General features: G+C 40.7%; 1 protein-coding gene, 1 long non-coding RNA gene and 1 pseudogene across 3 annotated transcripts in view; 1 reads left to right on the forward strand and 2 right to left on the reverse strand.

Annotated features, from left to right (window-relative positions):
* Positions 1–20,749, reverse strand: part of LOC119009057 (NACHT, LRR and PYD domains-containing protein 14-like) — a 308,098-nt gene that overhangs the window by 20,291 nt on the left and 267,058 nt on the right. The window contains exons 1-4 of one of the 2 annotated variants that reach the window (XM_037080032.1): positions 18,221–18,350; positions 17,439–17,559; positions 15,938–16,076; positions 15,734–15,829 (exon numbers count right to left, since the gene is read on the reverse strand). The exons of the other annotated variant lie outside the window; for it this stretch is intronic. Coding sequence (XP_036935927.1) covers positions 15,734–15,829; positions 15,938–16,076; positions 17,439–17,556 — 353 coding nt within the window. The 5' untranslated portion in view covers positions 17,557–17,559; positions 18,221–18,350. Of the gene's footprint in view, positions 1–15,733; positions 15,830–15,937; positions 16,077–17,438; positions 17,560–18,220; positions 18,351–20,749 lie in introns of those variants that run through there. 2 annotated transcript variants of the gene reach the window in all.
* LOC119009110 lies at positions 243–4,266 on the forward strand. Its single transcript, XR_005071628.1, has 5 exons — positions 243–447; positions 1,909–2,061; positions 2,557–2,673; positions 3,408–3,471; positions 3,551–4,266. It is a non-coding gene; the product is annotated as an uncharacterized LOC119009110 (long non-coding RNA).
* Positions 4,375–14,354, reverse strand: LOC119009061 (annotated as a pseudogene).

The raw sequence follows: 20,749 nt of genomic DNA on the forward strand, positions 1-20,749 counted from the left end.
TCTCACATTATTTCACCTGTTGTTAAAATGTTCTCAGTAAAACTCAAACCGCTTCTTCCAGTTTGACCGAGTGAGTCATTAAAAGGGATCAACGTGATGAAACGTCTGCGTGTCATTTAAACCTGCTGGAATCCTTCATGCTTTAATCTGACTGAGCAGGTTAATGTGCTGCAGCAGGGCGTGTTTACCTGACGTCATCCTGCCACAAGGAAATAAACGTCCTCTGACTCTTTTTTTAGATACGAGAGGCCAAAGGTGAGAAGAGATCAGGAGGGAAGACAAACGGACCTGAAGCTCCGGAGAGGTTTTAACCTGCAGAGAGTGTTGGATCAACTCTTTAAAGAAGGATCGTCTACATGCAGCTACTGTCTGAATCCTCCACTACAACAAAAGGCTTGTACAGTCTGCAGTGATCAATGATCCGGATCTGCGTGCAGAGGGAAACAGGTACTGTGTTTTATAAAACCATCACATGAAGTCAGCTCAGAGTGTCTCATGTGGAGTTTTACTGGCTGTTTTATTTCAGATCTCAGCTCAGAGCTTCATTTGGCTGAAGCAGCAGCAGAAGCGTGTTCAGGTTACTGCTGTTATTCTGCTCACACTCAGAGTCAAGAGTCAGAAGAAGTTCACCAAGCTGCCAACTGACAGCAGATACCAGCTGTTACTACGAGCTGCAGATCGCACAGGAACAGCTGCTGCAACAAACTCAAAGGAACATGTCGGCAGTTTTTCATGCTCCGGAATAAATGTTGAAACTTAACATATCTGTAGGTTCAGCTCTCAGTTTTATCTTGTGACAGATCCTGACTCATGTTCTGGTGAGGTTACGCCCGGCAGCCCGTAGAATATTCTGTTTCCGCTGCAACAAACACGGAGCGACACTTACAAATGTTGGAACGCTCGTTGCCAGCAGCGACTTCAGCAGCTGTTTATATATCAGCCGGTCTGTGGAGAGATCTGGTCGGTGTGATCGCATCACAATCTGCCAACATACAGTTACAAACCTCCACAGGTGTGTTGCTGAGATCACAATGAAGACCAGGTGCAAAGATGCATCACTGAGTCCTCATGTAATAATGTAGGAATGACTACTGCGCACTCTGCTGGTCAGATCCCGTCACTACACGTCTCCAGATGAAGTTGAATTTGCTTGTAAAATGCACAAATGAAGTGTTCAGACAAACTGCAGCAGATGACTAAAAATCAGGCAGTGCAGCTGTTTGACTGTTGAACTGGTTCAGTCACCAGCAGGCTGATGGACCGACTGGAGCAGGAACTGATTATATCCGGGTCGTTCCAGGCCAACTCACCCAAAACCCAGAACTTTCCTGACTTCATGTCATGGATTCATGTTGAAACTTCTGCAGCTCCGAATACTTTTTAATTCATCGAGTTCCTCTGAGCTACATTTCAGCATCATAGTGATTCTTTGTTTGTGTGTTCTGAACCTCACCGATCAATTATTCTTCACTGGATCGGGTTGAAATTTGTCCTGAACATCCTGATGAGTGTTTACAACATGTATTCATTCAAACCAGAATGAAGAATCTGTCATTTTCACTTCCTTGCAACCAAATGTTGATTCTGTGTAGCGTTAATAAAGTTCTGTCACATCTACAAGTTATTTAGACCTGCATTTAAAATTCAGTGTCACAGATCTTAATAAATAAACTGAAGCTGCTTCAGAGCTAAAAAAAACACTTGTTGGGTCATTTTGACTGCAGATTTTCCAGGAAAGATTATTTTAATCTCCTTGAAATCGTATTAGTCTTCGTTCCTTTGCTCCTTTGGCTGAAGCATTTTCACTCTGTCAGCCACTTTAACTTCATTAAAGGATGTGAATACTCCTCCACCACTGGACCACAGTCCTGTTTGTGTCACTGACTCACGGTTGTTGTTGTTCATCAGGTGGTCAGTCGGCGTCAGAATGAGGCTCTGTGATGAATGTGAGGATTTAAACCCTGCAGACGAGCAGGCAGCAGAGTCTGCAGCCTCCAGCTGCTGCAGAAACAGCCAGCGGCTCAACCTGTCGCCTCTCAGCCGTCAGCTCCTGCCTGCACAGTGAGATTCATCTTTTACATTTCACATCAACACCAGACGCTCGTTTTTAAAAGTCCAGTCGGGTTCAGAGACTGTACAGCTAAACATTTACTCCTGACCGACCCGTCCAACGTTCACCAGTCATCACTTGATTGACAGCCCGTGTGAGGCCTGATTAAAGCCAAGTCATTGATGATTATTGGTTGTTCTACTCGCTGTTTCCTGCGAAGCTCCAGAACTGTTTTGAAAACTATGAAACTTCTCCTGACTTTATGTAGATAATGACTGAATGTTCATCTTTGGGTGAACTGCTCCTTTAAACCCCTCAACAATAAAAGCGGTCCTGGCTCAGCTCAGTACACTCAGGTTCTGCTGCTGCAGCTGGACCTGGTCTGATGTGACCAGTAGTTAACGGTTTCTAACTGATGAGACGAGTCACTTCCTGACTTCATGTGTCTATTTCACTCCATCTCACTGTTTCAGAATAAGTAACGGTCACTTTAAATCGTCTTTCAGTGGTGACAAACACATCAGCAGAGTGGAGTTCACAACCGTCATTTATCTGCTGATGACACAGGATCAATCTGCAGAGCTCATCGATTTCACCTTCGGCTTGGAGCCTTCAGTCTCAAAGTAAGATCTCGTCTACATACAGGAAGTGTTAAAGGGTCACTCCACCATTTCTACACAGTACAGAGTGTTTACAGGACGACTGCATGGGAGAATAAAGTGGTAAAAAGCCTTCAGAAGAAGCTGCATGTCATCTGATAAAGTGCCTCCAGTGATGTCACTCAGTGGCTACGTTGCATTGTGGGTAATGTAGGCACCAGGTTTTGAAAAGGAAGAAGAACGTGTGGAATAAAACAGGTGATATCTCTGGTTCTGCTGCATCAATTTGGATCATTTGTTTTTTTAAACTGTCCATAATGAGCCCGGCAGTGTTGTTACCCACAATGCCACTTTCCACTCTTTGCACTAAGATGAGCAACTGTGGCAGAGAAAGCACATTTCCCAAAATATTGAACCATTTCTCTCTTTTTTAATTTTACATTTCAGGAGTTCCTCACATTTACAAATTACATTTAACACATTTAAATACAATTTGTCAGTTTCCTTTTTAAGGTTATTTTTTTCTCTTCAACATGTAATTATGAGCCAAATATTCAACTATTACAATAAAACTATTGTTTATTTGCCACTTTCTGTTTGATTGTAATTGTTGGTGAAATCTCCCTCCGTAGAAGAAGCTTCAGCTCTCAGTGACACAACAGATCTGAAGATGAGTCTGATGAACTGGTAGATTTGTCTGTTTTATGGCCTCATGCTGAACTCAATATCACATGTGCTGATCTTTACATTACTTTCAGACTTGTGTGCGTGAGGACGAGCAGTAAAGGATATCCTCCACATTTCTAGATTCAGTCCTGAACTGTGAGTTCACTTCTCATTGTTCATATCACACCAGGTTGTGCTGTCTCAGTCTGTCAGCATTCATGTGGATATTTTACAGGTTACGACGCCGTTAAAAGGAACAAATCCTGGATGAGTGGCCGCTGGAGGGGCAGCGTCAGATTAGAAGTGAGCTTCATGAGTCTCGTCTACAAGTTGGACATCTGCTCGTCTGTCGGGAGCTCTACCTGTGAATAATCTGCCTTCCTGTGACAAAAGGTCCAATTCAGCAGCACAACGCTGGTCATTAAATCATGTCAGGGAGCGAGAACAGTCACATGTGGCATCAACTTTGTTTGTGCAGCTCACAGCCTGTAAAATCCAAACTGAGCTTTAATCACGTCTGAATGTTTTTAAGATTGATAACTTCCTCTGCCAAGGACGTCAGTCCACCAGACTGGGATGGAGGATGAGTCTCGGCCCAGAATAGACCCGTTAACTTTTAATGAGGATCCAGATAAAGAGACGGATTCAGGAACTTGTTCTCACTGAGAAGCTCGTCTGAAGTGATCCAAGTCTCCAGATTCCTGGAGGTCTTTCCTGCTGATTTATTGTTTTGGAAAATGACAATATTTAGCTAAATATTCCTGAAAACAAAAATCTTCCCTTAAAAACGTCATAATGTAAAATAAATATAATCATGTTTCTACGTTCACACTTTTTTTATGATTCTGTGTTTTATTGCTGATGGTCCCAGTGGGACTGAAACTGTAACTGTGCATCACAACCTTGTTCTGTGTTGCTGGACACATCTGAAGTGTTTCTGCTGGGAGGAAATCAGCTTCTTTAAATGGTCACTTTGTCTACATGGAAACAATTTGCTTCAATTCAATTCAAAGAGCTGAGACAGAATTTAAACATTAATAAAAGACATTACCACCAAAATATGAATCTCTGGTGTTTAATATTTGTACATTGTTTGTTTGTTTTACAACATTTCCATCATATGAGAAGTTACAAAACTATAAAATACTAAATAACATCAGTGAAATCAACATGTTCTTCCTTTCATGATCTAAAGTTACAGCAACAAAACAAAGTCATCATATATTACATCACAGGCGCTTTGTCTTCAGAATATGTGTGTAGTCCAGGTGGAGGTCCAGGTGGAGGTCCAGGTGGAGGTCCAGGTGGAGGAGGTGTCTGAGTGTGGAGCAGAAGGAGTGGAGGAGTGTCAGTGTGTCTGCAGAGACTGTGTAGAAGGACAGAGCAGCAGCAGAGCAGTCCAGATACACTGATGATACTCTGTCACATCCAGAGGAACACAGGGATGATGCTGGACTGGACATTGTGTGTGACAGTGGAGCTGATCTCAGAGCAGTTCACACTGCAGCACTGACAGTCATCTCCACTTGTTGTGATTGGTCCGTCAGTCACTGCTGGATGAAGCTCTCCTCTCCACTCCACCTCCCAGTAACACGGCCCAGTCAGAGCCTCTCCACCCACCAGCTGATGGTGCTGCTTCAACCTCTCTGGATCATCAGGACACAGCTGATCCTCTCAACACCTCCACAATTCACAACACTCACACTGACAGAAACCACCCCTTCCACCTGATGAGAGAAGCAGAGAGACAGCAGAAGTGATAAATGAGTGTTTCCAGAGACTCCCTCCATCAGCTGTCAGTCAGTGATATAAAGACCAGCAGGACTTCAGTCCTGTTCAGACCACAAGTGGAGCGGCTGTGTAGCGTAGCCAGCTTCCTTTCAGCTTCATGTTAACGTGTTGGAGTGAAGCTCACAGACCTGCAGACACTTTGGACATCAAGTCTGTTTACTCTGCAGGTTTCACTGAAGGACACAGTGGAAAGAAACTGCTGACAGTCCCTGAACGCATCATTACTGCAGGAACACAGATACTCACAGCTCACTTTAAAGATGGATGGCTGTCAGAGTATCAGTCACATTTGAATATTTCATCTAATTTTAAAATATCTCAGTCTGACAAGTAAAACATCAGCTGTGGTTTCTGGACTTCAGCAGAGGTTCTGATCTGTATCCAGACCACATGGTTACTAAATGTAGTGATGGTTCTCTGAAATAAGAGCCTTCAGTCAGACTGATCTGAGAGCTGTGACAAAGATGAACTGATGAGTTCTTCAGTGTTGAAATGAGAGAACAAACACTTTGAGATCAGATTTGATGCTCTGACAGTTTGATGAATGAGGACACTGTCTCTATACATCCTGTGATGCTGTCAGCTGTGATCAGCTTTATTTCCTGTAGACATGAACACAACAACAGTCGTCTTCACATCAACTCAAACACACGATCACAACAAGCTTCTGGCTCGTCTGATTGGCTGACTGTTCTCCACTCACAGCTTCACTGAGGAAAGCAGGAAATACTGGATCTTTACTTTGATACTGTGTTTAGTACAATACTGCTGAAACCAGCATGAACTGACTCCAACCCTCTACTGACCTCAGAGTCTCCAGTCTGCAGTCTGGACTCTCCTTCAGATCACACAGCAGCTTCATGTCTGAACCCTTCAGGTTGTTTCCTCTCAGGTCCAGCTCTCTCAGATGGGAGGGGTTGGACTTCAGAGCTGAGGCCAGAGAAGCACAGCTGATCTCTGACAAACTGCAGCCAAACAATCTGAATAAATGATGGAGATAAAAATCACTTTATTATCCAGTCAGATGTGTTCAGGTTTTAAATGTGTAGCTCAACATTACTGTGTCCTCATCAATGAGCTTTTCTCTAAAATGAGTAGAGAGACTTTGTCATTGTGTTATTGTGGATCATCATCAGCCTTCAACAGACATCATCCATATGTCAGCACAACATTCATACAGCTGTTCATGTCAACACAGATTAATAACAAGCTGCTGATCTCAGTCAGGTCTGTTATTAGAGGAGAAAACACAGCAATGTCTTTTAAACATCTTTTGAAGATATGATTTGATCTGTGTACTCTCTACAAGATCAATATCAATGATTAGACCGTACTTTTGAAAACACATTGACGTCAATGGAAATCAAAATATTTCTACTTCAGCTTCTCAACTTTATCAATTTAAATTAAATCAAGTCAGTTCAGTTCTTCTGTTAAATGATTAAATTATAAACATTAATTAACTTTAACAACTAACTGAACATTTTCCACAGTTTCCTAAAGAAACAGAAGTATTTTGTGACCTGAAAATATAAACAAAAGGAAATGTATCACTTGCATAATGCAAGGTATGTATATGTATGAATATAAACACAAATGTTAATTCAACAGTACAACCGTAACAGAGAGTCAGTGAACTGACCACAGAATCTCCAGTTCACAGTCTGAATTCCACATAAAGGCACACAGCAGCTTCACTCCTGAATCCTGCAGCTTGTTGTTGTCCAGGTCCAGCTCTCTCAGATGGGAGGGGTTGGACTTCAGAGCTGAGGCCAGAGAAGCACAGCTGATCTCTGACAAACTGCAGCTCCACAATCTGAGCAAATAATAAATGATGGAGATAAAAACAAATTTATAATCAAATCAGTTGTGTTTAGGTTTCAATGTGTAATTATTATTAACATTATTGTGTCCTTATCAATGAGCTTTTCTCTTAAATGAGTAGAGAGACTTTGTCATTGTGTTATTGTGGATCATCATGAAACTTTTACAGACATCATCCACATGTCAGCACAACATTGATACACCTGTTCATTTCAACACAGTTGAATAACAAGCTGCTGATCTCAGTCAGGTCTGTTATTAAAGGAGAAAACACAACATTTTCGATTAAACAAACTTTTGTTGAAAGTATGCTTTGATCTGTGCATGTTCTCTAGATTCAATGTCAATGATCAGACATTATTTGTGAAAACACATTTACATCAACAGAAATCCAAATAGTTCTACAGCCTCTCAACTTTATCAATTTAAATCAAATATTCGTTCAGAGGATCTTCTGATGACAGATTAAATCATAAACTAACTGAACATTTTCTACAATTTCTTGAAGAAATAACAGCCTTTTTTGGCTGAAGAAAGAATAAAATGAAATGTCTAACTTCATGAATCCAAGTTATGTATTAATGTAAACTCAAACATGAATTCAATAATACAACTGTAACAGAGGGTTGGTGAACTGACCTCAGAGTCTTCAGTTTACAGTGTGGACTCTGTAGAAAATCACACAGTAGCTTCACTCCTGAATCCTGCAGGTTGTTCTTTCCCAGCCAAAGCTTTCTCAGATGGGAGGGGTTGGACTTCAGAGCTGAGGCCAGAGAAGCACAACTGATCTCTGACAAGCTGCAGCCACTCAATCTGAATAAAGAATAAATAATGTAAGTTTAAGACAATGTTCATTCTTGAAGTCATTCAGAGTTTAATAACCTGTTCAGAGCTTAAGAAGGTTTAGAGTGTAGAATTTAAGAAATGGAAATGCCGAACACCTGAGCCCAACAGGATTGAGGTTCAACAGTGTAAAATACAAGAAGTGAACAATTTATAATTTATATAATTGACAACTTGCTGCTTCTTTAGTAAAGATGAAGTGACCATTGGTGTAGTGCTGTGGGAGCACCACTCTAACATGTCCTTCATAGTCCTTAGTTAGCTGACCAGCTCTGCATGCACAACTCGTTAAATAATGTGACATTTAACCAGCTGGGCATGTACAGTATCATCTTTTCATTCACTCTGTGTGAGGCCCTGCCCGATGGGCTGCATTTCACTGACCTACACACTCAAAACAAGAAACTATGAGTTACAGCACAGTGACAGACGCAGTAACTTTGTTTAAGACCTGTGCAAACAAAACATTAAACTTTATTAATTTAAAACCTGAAATGTCAAGGCTTTATGCAGAGTCAGGAGCTTCTGCTTCTTAACGTGTAAAATAAAAAACTATGAAGTCAATTCAAGATCATAGCTTCATGCAAAGTTTAGAAAATAAAATACTGGGTATATATGCTTTTATATTGTCTGATGGATGAATATAGATTATCTAGATATTTTCTGTTTTTACTTTATTTAAAAAATGAACCAAGGTGACATTTGAGATGAAAATGCTGCATTTCAGACATGCAGGGTGAATTATCCAGTGTAGATTTTTCTTGCTATATGAAGGTTTTAAATGCACAGCTGCACATTTCTCTGCCACAGCCAATCAACTAAACCAGTGAAGAAGAAAACTGACTTTAGTATCATGATACAGTATAACATCAGCCTTATGTCTGCAGTTTAGTTTCAGAACAACTTTCACATGATATTGATCTGAACAATAAGTAAGAAATGGTGGACATTTCAAAACTTCATGGACATATGAACATCAATTAGGTTACATTTTTAAATAAAGAATTTAGATCTACAACAGTAACAGTCAGTGAACTGACCTCAGACTCTCCAGTCTACAGTTTGGATTTAGTAGAAAATCACAAAGCAGCTTCACTCCTGAATCCTTCAGCTTGTTGTTACTCAGGTCCAGCTCTCTCATATGGGAGGGGTTGGACTTCAGAGCTGAGGCCAGAGAAGCACAGCTGATCTCTGACAAACTGCAGCCCCACAATCTATATAAGGAATTAATGATGCAGATAAAAAAAAAACAATTTATAATACAAACAGATGCGTTCAGGTTTAAATGTGTAGCTCAACATTACTGTGTCCTAACCAATAAGCCAATAACCAAAAAAGATTAGTGTGACTTTCTCATGGTGTTATTGCGGATCACCATCAGCCAAATGACAGCACAACACTCATACATCTGTTCATGTCAGCACAGATTAATAACATGCTGCTGATCTCAGTCAGGTCTGGGACTTGAGGATCATCATTAAATAAGACATGTAGAATTGTATGGACCATTTATATGTGGAGGTATACATTCTCAAATAAAAAGTATTTAAAGCCAGTAATTTAAATGACTTATTCATAAAAAGTTCAGATGAGATTTTTACAACTGCTTCGATTAAACATAAAAAAGAAATTTGAAGGAAATTTCCTCATGTATGCAAGTAATTAGTACAAATTAATCGTCACAAGTTTTTGCCACTGAGCAGGTGGTTTATCAGGAACAACTCATGAAGAACATGGTGAGTTTGTTGATTCATGGATATTTATGAACGAATCATGACCTAATTATTTATTAATAAAGTATCAGTCTGTTCTTCAGAAACTCATCATTGTCTATTAAATATAGTAGTAACTCCTCTCGTTTTGTGTAGAACATTGTAAAGTGTTATTGAATATTGAATTTGTTAGCTAGCACTGACAACAAGAGGAGCTGTGGATAGAGCAGAAGTCTGAGTTGTAGGTTGTTAGCTAGCACTGACAACAGGAGGCGTCTCTGTTGACTCGTTGCCTTTGAGACTTTTAGCTCTTGTAGCTTAGCAGTATTTTCTATCTACATCAGCGGTTCAACAAACCATCTTACCTGTGTATGATATTTTACATTTTATGTCATTTTAATAACTTTTCTATTATTTTGGTCAAACTTGTGCTTTGTTAACTAGCACAACAGGAACTGTGGATAGAGCAGCAGTCTGAGTTGTAGGTTGTTAGCTAGCACTTACAACAGGAGGTGTCTCTGTTGACTCGTTGCCTTTGAGACTTTTAGCTCTTGTAGCTTAGCTGTATTACTCATACAGTACAGGTTGTGACTTGACTTTGTATTCATAAGGCTGTAAGTATAATACTGTTAATGTTTGTCTAATGATGAAGTCATAACATTTTTAAACATTCGATTCTGATTATTTGCTATCTATATCAGTGGCCAGCTAATCTACAGTAGATGGATAAATACCATCACAGGTAAGAGGAAAAAATATACTGTTAAGCCATGGTCATGGGGATAACTGGATTCTGATTGGCGGCAGGCTGTCCATAAATGTTTGGTATACCAACACCTCTGGAAGGACTTGAGTAGCTCCAGTCAGTTGACCGTTCTAAATTAATGAGCCTGTATCTGTATATAAAGGAGTGGCACTACCATCAGCTGGATGCCAACATCTAATAATAAGGAATAAATCAAATACTTCAGATTATCATATTATCTTATTCAAGACATTGAATAGAGTCCTTCAGTTCTGCATAGTCTGAACACCACAAGATGGAGCCATTTGGATACACACAACATGTCTGAAAAAATTACATTTCCTCAGATTAATGATGCTGCAAATCCTAAACATTAATCAACTAAACTATTTACGTTTCAGTCAAGGATTTGAATTGAATAGATGCAACAACAAAACAAGACAATGAACTGACCTCAGACTCTCTAGCACACAGTTTTGACTCTCCATTCCAACAGACAGTAGCTTCACTCCTGAATCTTTTAAGCTGTTTGAACTCAGGTTCAGCTCTCTCAGATGGGACAGGTTGGACTTCAGAGCTGAGGCCACAATTTCACAGTGAGTCTCTGAGAGTCCACAGTCAGAAAGTCTGTCATGACACAAAATGATCTTATGAAAGAAGACACTTTATATTTATGTAATGTGTATGATGTCAAGCAGTCTGAAAAATTCTCTTCTCATTAACATTTTCTATCTACATCAGTGGTTCAACAAACCATCTTATCTGTGTATGATATTTTACGTTTTATTTTAATCTTGCAGATGAAGGAAGAGAAAATGCAGTTACATTTTGGCCTCCATAATGTCCACAGTGTCAGTGTGATCTGATCCCACGTTTTTGCGAAAAACTTGGATAAGTTTATGCCCAGTACAGTGTTAGCATGAGGGTGTAAGTGCCACGGTTAACATCATTGCTGTCTTGTGTTGAGCATGTGGGCTCCACAAATGATGGTACTGAATGATCATGCATCTCCCTAATTCAAGATGGATGAGTTTGAAGGTTTGACTTCGTTTTTTTCTCACTTTGTTGAATACAAAAGTTCAGGACAGCACAGTAAATGGACATCTGTACAAAATGACTTGAGTTTATTACAGTGCCATTGATGGTCATGTTCTCAGTTGTACACTGTATACTTTTAATACTGATTAAGCAAATAAATTAAATTAACAGTTTACTTAATTAAGTGAATTGATGGCGGTGATGTAGCCAGTCCATGTCAGGTCCTGATTGATGTTGACTCCTAGGTATTTGAAACTGCCCACCCTCTCAACCCCACTGCTGTTTGTTATTAGAACAATGCAGAGGATGTAATTCAAGACTGTGTGTGGCAATTTATTTTGAAACATCGTCGGCCAATGGGGAAACGGTAACACTCAACCAATCGCAACTGCTCTAACTATAACTCACTCAGAGGTCAGATATTTTTGTCTTAATAGAGCAAGCCTGCTTTTCTACATCCGATCCAAAAATACAAAAGACCATAAAAATGGATAAATAAATAAATAAATACCAATTAAATAAATCAATATTAAAAAATGCATGGAACTTCAGAAATCTCTTGGAAAATGAACAAATCTTATCTTAAACTCTTTCATTAGTTTCACCAGTATAGCATGTTGTGTCCATCTTGAAGATAGATAAATAGGACAGAAAATTGCACAATGTAACAAAAGTTTGAAATAAAAAGAATAACTGTGCTCAAAAACTTAACAGTTACAAACACAACCGACTGAAAATCATTTTTGGAATAACAGCATTTGAATCATCTTAAAGAATGGAAAATAGAAAATCTTTGTATTTATCAAGTGGAACACTACTTTAAAATAAATTATTTTATAGTTTATATATCTGAAGAATTAAACTTCTAATCTACACTGATTTATAATGTTGATAATCACATCTGGACTCACAGGGCCTTCCTGCAGTTCCTCACAGCTGGAATCAGTCTCAGCCGTCCCTCCTTTGATGTTTTGTACTTCTTCAGGTCCAACTCATCCAGAACCTCCTCTGACATCTGCAGCATGTAGGCCAGAGCTGAGCAGTGGATCACAGAGAGTTTCCTCTCTGATCTTTTCTTTGACTTCAGGAATTGTTGGATCTCCTAATGAACTGAGTGGTCGTTCATCTCCATCAGACAGTGGAAGATGTTGATGCTTCTGTCAGGAGAGACGTCACCTCTGTTCATCTCCTTCAGGTTGCTGATGGCTCTCTGGATGATTTCTGGACTGTTGTCTGTCTGACCCAGCAGACGTCCTAAGAGTCTCTGGTTGGACTCCAGAGAGAGGCCATGAAGGAAGCGAACAAACAGGTCCAGGTGGCCATTTTTACTCTCAAGGGATTTCTCCATGGCTCTCCTCAGGAAGTCATCCAGGGAGGGGTAATGGGCCTCACGGCCAGAAAAAAACTTAGAAATCTTGTCAAGACCAGACTTTGGTTTTGAGTCTTTTAGAAAAGCCTCCAGGACCTTTGTGTTCCTGTTGGTGTAACAGTGGAACATGTAGACTGCAGCCAGAAACTCCTGAACGCTCAGATGAACAAAGCAGTAGACTGTTTTCTGGAAGATCACACTCTCTCTCCTGAAGATCTCTGTACAAACTCCTGAGTACACCGAGGCCTCTGTGACATTAAGACCACAGCGCTCCAGGTCTTCTTGGTAGAACATGATGTTTCCTGTCTCCAGATGTTCAAACGCCAGCCTCCCCAGCTTCAGAAGAACTTCCCTGTCAGCCTCCGTCAGCTTCTGTAGACTCGTCTCACGTCCCTCATCGTACTTCTGCTTCTTCCTCTTTGTCTGAACCAGCAGGAAGTGTGAGTACATGTCAGTCAGGGTCTTGGGCAGCTCTCCTCTCTGGTCTGTAGTCAACATGTGGTCCAGAACTGTAGCAGTGATCCAGCAGAAGACTGGGATCAGACACATGACGTGGAGGCTCCTGGAGGTCTTGATGTGTGAGATGATTCTGCTGGACCGATCTTCATCACTGAACCTCCTCCTGAAGTACTCCTCCTTCTGGACGTCAGTGAAGCCTCGTACTTCTGTTACCCTGTTGACACATGAAGGAGGGATCTGATTGGCCGCTGCAGGGCGGGAAGTGATCCAGACGAGAGCCGAGGGAAGCAGCTTCCCCTGGATGAGGTTTGTCAGCAGCACACTGACTGATGACTCCTGTGTGACATCAGACACGACCTCATGGTTGTTGAAATCCATTGAAAGTCTGCTTTCATCCAGGCCGTCAAAGATGAAGAGAAGTTTACAGACAGCGAGCTTCTCTGCTGTCACCTTCTGTAATGTTGGATGGAAAACATGGAGCAGCCTGAGAAGACTGTACTGCTCATCTCTGATCAGGTTCAGCTCCCTGAACGACAGCAGAACCAGCAGACTGACATCTTGGTTTTCGGAGCCCTCTGCCCAGTCCAGAGTGAACTTCTGCACCGAGAAGGTTTTTCCAACTCCAGCGACGCCGTTGGTCAGAACCACTCTGATGCGTCTCTGTTGGTCAGGTGAGGCTTTAAAGATGTCGCAGCACCTGATTGGAGTGTCATGGAGGGTCTCCATCTTGGAAGCTGTCTCTAGCTGTCTCACCTCATGTTGGGTATTAACCTCTTCACTCTGTCCCTCTGTGATGTACAACTCAGTGTAGATCCTGTGGAGGAGGGTTCCACTTCCTGTTTCATCACTTCCTGTTTCAGTTCCTTCAGTCACACGTTCACATCTCCTCCTCAGACTGATCTTATGTTCATCTAAAGCCTCCCGCAGAACAACATTCACTGCAATAGAGAAAAAAGGGAGACAGAAACTAAATTTCTGAGGCCTGATGGCTCTGAGTGAGCAGCTCTGAGAATAACAAATAGCTTCTGAGCTGACAACAGGTTCACACACTTATCAGCACCAGTCTACTGGGCCACACTGTCTCCATATGACAGTGATGATGAAACAGGAGCCGTCACCAACTTTGCTAAATTCTTTTTGTAGGTCTGTGTTGGTTCTAAATGTTTTGAGTTAGCATCTTCAGTTAGCACTGCTCTGTAGCATTGTGTTCATATGAGTTTGCATGAATTCTTTCACCTTTCATTGTTTATTTTCCTCCAGTGTTAAGAACTTCCAGCACTCCTGCTGTTTTCTTTGTGACTCACAGATTATCTATCATGTAGTCTTACTTGGTGCAGTGTTAGTCTGACTGACTGTCTGCAGTCCAGCTCTTGTTCTGGATCTTTCTCCACACTGGGGACAGGTGGAGTCTCCTGATGAAGCAGACTGGTCCCAGTATGAGGTGATGCACTGTCTGCAGAACCAGTGTCCACAGCTGGTAGAGACTGGATCCTTCAGGACGTCCTGACACAAAGAACAGCAGGACGGCTGCTCCTCCACAGAAACACTTCCCTCTGTCTTTCTGAAGAGATAAAGGAAAATCACTCAGATTAGAAATCATAGATCAGTCTGACAAAAGAGAAGACAGACTGTAAACAGAAGTATGTCTTATCCAAGGTCTGAATCTGGACTGAACTCCCAATCACTAACACTTTGTTTCTGTCTGAGTCACAGTGGAGCAGTTTGCATCGTTTCATTTTAGTAAAATGTTATTACAAAAACAAAAAGGACCATAAAACATGACCTCATTAGCAGCTATTAAAAACTTAAACCATACTGGACAAAGTACATGGTCACACTTAGTACAATATACCCTCCTCTGTCTTCAACAACTGTGTTTGATAAAAAAGGTTTGATGAAGACAAAAACAATCTCAGAGTGAAGATTCTGGGACAGTTTCCATGAGACACTTCCAGCCCTCATCAATGGAGCCTTTTACTTTGCAAAGATGAAGAAGAAATCCTCACTTGTCATTAAAGCAGAACATAAATCCCTCATTTGTGTTATTTATCTATCTGTAAAATACTTGACATTGACTTGACCTGACATTCAGTCAAAGTTGTAATTCTTGTGTTTTAATCAGATCATTTGATCCATCTGCAGTAAAGAAACTGAGATGAATTTTGTTCGTCTTCATTCATCATTAATTCTTCCATCACAGCAAAACAGGTTGAATAAGCCATCAAACTCCTGAAGGTTTAACTGAGCAAACTAAACACTTTTAAGATGAAATTTCTCTAAAAGACACACAATGAATGAACTTGAAGTATCTCACTGTCAACAATATTTAGGCTATATCCCATGATGCAACACTCATGTTCAAGAAGAATATCTGATGTTGACATACAATCTCTCTCTCTCTCTCTCTCTCTCTCTCTCTCTCTCTCTCTCTCTCTCTCTCTCTCTCTATATATATATATATATATATATATATATATATATATATATATATATATATATATATATATATATATATATATATATATATATATATATATATATATATATATATATACATATACCTGTATTTGTGCAGCTACAGTCATATAATGGTAATTATTTAATTATATAAACTGAAGTTAGTATCAGTTCTCTTACTGTGTGTCTGAGGGTTCTGGTTCAGTACTGAAGTCACTCTTCATAGACAGACAGCTGGAGACTGAAGACTCTTCTCTCCATCTGTGGTACTGACTTCTGGAAACACCAACATGTTTGTATTTATTTCGTGTCAATATGTTGTTCTAAAAACATAAATTATTGATACTGACAGTTCTGTGATTAAAAACATGGCAGTCTTCTTACTGTGAATCTGAGGGTCCAGGTTCTTTACTGAAATCTGGAGGAAAACCTTTGGACCGGTCACTCTTCAGAGACAGACAGCTGGAGACTGCAGACTCTGCTCCGTCCTCCTCTTCCTCCACACGATCACTCATCTTCTGCACTTCAGAAATAAATCACATGTTTTCATAAGCTTCTAAAATACACACATGTTGTGATTTCTCATTTAACAAATAATGATTGATTATTTTAGAATCTTTTGCTTTAAATCAACAAGAAAAAAAGCTTTGCAATATGATTCAACCTCAGATGTTAGAGACTCACAGCAACCTGATACCTTTGACCATCTACACCTTTGACCAACAACACAATATCTTGAATGTGCAGTTTGATCCACAACTACAAAACAGATCTTTCAGTGTTAGATGTTAATTTACTGAATCATTTTGTCAGCTGTACCTGAAGTGGTGGACAAAATATTGGATATAAAAACAAGTCTGTTTAAGAGTCTCAATCAAGTAACACTGACATGAGAATCAAGACAAACCGGTCAGATGGGGATGAAAAACACACACACACACACACACACACACACACACACACACACACACACACACACACACACAAAGAGTGGTCTATCTTTTCCTGTTGAGCCCGGAAGGGAAAACATCCACAATCCCACAGGAGGGACTGACCCTTTGCAAGGTGGTGTGTGTGTGTGTGTGTGTGTTTGTTTGTTTGTCTGTGTGTGTGTTTTCATCCTCAACAGACCGGTTTGTGTTGATTCTCCCGTGTTACTTGTGTGTTTGTCAGGACAGTCAGTCAATCCACTCGGTTACCCAGCTCACTTTCAGTTTCGTTTAAAAAAATAATTATTTGCAAGTATTTTTTTTGCTGATACTTATGAAGTTTAAGTGAGCAGATTTTCACTTACTGATTTTATTTTTTCTGTCTAAACAAACTAAATAATCAAACTGTTTTTGTTGCCATGACTGAATAAACTGAATAAACAAACACAATTTATACTGTTTGACTGTGTTTACATGTAGCAGACCCACTATAACAATACTATTTATTATTACTTCCCTCAGTAGATAACTCAGTAACATGACAGGCTACTTTATGATGACAGTAATCTTGTTAAGTAACAAGTTTATTTTAAAGCTAACGTCACCCAGCAGTCATTGGATGTAACTTGTGTCTGTGCTGCAGAACATTCTGGTCTGACTGCAAATAACTGGAGGATTTTATTCCCTGGAAATATTTAATATTAAATTCAATCCAGTAAAACAAAACCACTGTTGTATTCTGGACTTGAGTCAGTCTGAGAGATAAGCAACATAACACTGACTGAGCTAAAGAAGAGTCACGAGAAAAGTGTTGAGTCACAACCGAGGAAGTAGGAAGTAACACACACACACACACACACACACACCTGTTCTCTTTGAATATGAGTTTGTTGTCTGTTGTTCAGTGTGAATTTAGTATCCAGTCTGTAAAACAATAATGTAGAAATAAAACTCACCCTGCCTCAGACGTCTCCTCCTCCTGCTGCTGCTCTGTTCACTCAAAATGGAGTCTGAACTCTGAACACTTTCACTTTCATGTCTCCTCCCTGTCAGTCTTGCTCTTCCTCTTGTCATTTCCTGTAAATCACATGTGTACTTTTTTCTGTTCAGGTGTCTCCATGATGACCTCCCTCTGCTTGAACAGCTCAAACTAACACAGATAAACCAAACACAGCAAACTAAGTTCAGATTGCTGTCAGACAATCTTCCCCTGGTCAGCTGAGTTTACCTCCCTTCAACAATGTTTCTGCTTGTAGATCAGCTGAACAAGTATTTGGTAACGTTCAGCTCTTCAACGTGAGCTTTGTCCTGGAACAGCTTCTTCACAGACATGTTGCTGCTGCAGTCGTCTTTGTAACACCACAACAACTTTGTCACTTTCCTCATCAACTCTTTTCATACAAACACACATCATCACAAACTCATCTGGAAGATGGAAGCTACGTTTCAGGACATCTCTTCATATTTTCACTCAAATAACTACACTAAATCAACTAAGTTAGGACAAAAAATATGTGGAGAAAAGTAAAATTCATACCCCTATTTATGTATTTTGACTAAAGATAAAAATCCACCCGTCACCTTCTGAGTTCCAGTTTCTCTCTTCTACAGAACTGAGACCGCCGGTGGCGACAGAGCCTGACAGTCTACAGCTAGCTAGCTAGCAGCAGTGCAGCCGTTGAGTCTTTTTCTACATGTTGAATTAAAAACAGACGTTTTGTCGCTAAACATTCATCACCTGGTGAGCACTGCATTACTTCACATTATCTTGTTCTTGTTGTTCTGCCTCCTCAACCTTCTTCCTTTTCCTTTTCTGACGACTGACAGTTTGATTCTTTCAGACATCGTCGCGGTCCGACTCGTACCAACGGTCACTCTCTGGCCCCGCCCACCGGCCACGGGCCACGTTACGTACGTACGTCACCGTCAGGGTCGTTGTTGCCAGGTTCGGATGAGACAGACACGATGAGCCTGTCAACAACAAGTAGCTCCGGTGATCTGGTGAAGATAATATGGAGGAGAGACATTTCAGTCCCTCCTCAGCTGGAAGAGCTGAACTTCAACATCCTCACTGAGATTCAAACAGTTCCTGAGACTGAGGTTTAACTCTGATGTGAATAATGTGGTTTGAAAGTTTGGATCACATGTACTGTTTTTTTTATTTTTTGGTCGTCTGTGATAGTAAATTAAATCTCTTTGGGATCAGGACGGACAAACAATCACTTTTAAAGGCGTTAATTTAGGACTGAAGGTCCTGTGAACACACTTCCAGACGTCATCATCAGATCTGTGGACAGGAAAGTGAGCAGTCAGCTGAGCGATGTCGGACCGATCCTGCCCTTTAACCCCGGTCCAACAGGCCGGCTCATCATGAAACTGAGCTCAGAGTTTGGATGAGAGCTGCTGCTGCTGCTGCATGTTGGTGTTGTTGAATCCAACAGACAGCCGGACAGGAAACACTTGATCCAGACGTGAACACACAGCAGCCGGTTGGTGCCACAGAACTGAGCTCATGTTTAGCTTTTTGTTTGTTTCTAAACTGATGGGGCTGTCATTCATCATAGAAGCTTCTACTTTGATTTGCTTTGAAATGTGCAGGAAATGAACTTTGATGATTTGCTGTAGACCTGCTGCTTTTTGTCTTTTCTTCAGATATAAACATTTACAATCATCATGTAGAGGTGGGGATGGTAATGATGAATCATTAACTGTCAATCAGATCAAATACAAAAGTAGTGAAGATTCTGAACAGAGCAAAACATTTCCGTAACAATTCAGGTTCTGAAAAGAGGAAGAATTCCCAAAGTCAATGATGAATAAATGAAACCAAAGGAAAACTGACAAAAGTGAAATTTCTTGGAGAAAAAGCAAAAATTCTATAAAAACTGACAATTCATCATTCTTAGGAAAAAGTTAAGTTAAAAATAATCCTTTTCTCTCAGAGCTTTTCACTCTTTCATTTAGACTTCAGCCCTCAAAACTCAACCCAGATCAGTTTCCTGAACCAGAGCAAACTGAGGATCAAACCCACAAACTCTAATCTCAGAGGCAGCGTCTCTACACACTGAGCTGCTCAGTCACAACATCTGCAGCTCGTTTCTTGGAGGTTTTGATTCTGTCATTTGGACACTTTGCTGACCGAGTCTACAGATCCAGATTTGTTTTGACAGAATTTAAACAATGAGATATTACCACCAAAATATGAAACTCTGGTATTTAATATTTATACACTGTTTTGTTTGTTTTACAATATTTCCATCATATGAGAAGTTACAAAACTATAAAATACTAAATAACATCAGTGAAATCAACACGTTCTTCCTTTCATGGTCTTCAGTTACAGCAACAAAACAAAGTCATCATATATTACATCATATATTACATCATAGGTGGTTTGTCTTCAGAATGTGTGTGTAGTCCAGGTCCAGGTGGAGGTCCAGGTGGAGGTCCAGGTGGAGGAGGTGTCTGAGTGTGGAGCAGAAGGAGTGGAGGAGTGTCAGTGTGTCTGCAGAGACTGTGTAGAAGGACAGAGCAGCAGCAGAGCAGTCCAGATACACTGATGATACTCTGTCACATCCAGAGGAACACAGGGATGATGCTGGACTGGACATTGTGTGTGACAGTGGAGCTGATCTCAGAGCAGTTCACACTGCAGCACTGACAGTCATCTCCACTTGTTGTGATTGGTCTGTCAGTCACTGCTGGATGAAGCTCTCCTCTCCATTCCACCTCCCAGTAACACGGCCCAGTCAGAGCCTCTCCACCCACCAGCTGATGGTGCTGCTTCAACCTCTCTGGATCATCAGGACACAGCTGATCCTCTCAACACCTCCACCTTTCTCATCTCTCTGAAAGAGATCACTTCCAGCTGATGAGAGAAGCAGAGAGACAGCAGAAGTGATAAATGAGTGTTTCCAGAGACTCCCTCCATCAGCTGTCAGTCAGTGATATAAAGACCAGCAGGACTTCAGTCCTGTTCAGACCACAAGTGGAGCGGCTGTGCAGCGTAGCCAGCTTCCTTTCATCAACTCAAAAACACGATTACAAAAAGATTCTGGCCCGTCTGATTGGCTGACTGTTCTCCTCTCACAGCTTCACTGAGGAAAGCAGGAAATCCTGGATCTTTACTTTGATACTGTGTTTAATACAATACTGCTGAAACCAGCATGAACTGACTCCAACCCTCTACTGACCTCAGAGTCTCCAGTCTGCAGTCTGGACTCTCCTTCAGGTCAGACAGCAGCTTCACTCCTGAATCCTGCAGGTT

Source organism: Acanthopagrus latus, chromosome 19 (genome assembly GCF_904848185.1).
Source record: "Acanthopagrus latus isolate v.2019 chromosome 19, fAcaLat1.1, whole genome shotgun sequence".
Lineage (NCBI taxonomy): Eukaryota > Metazoa > Chordata > Actinopteri > Spariformes > Sparidae > Acanthopagrus > Acanthopagrus latus.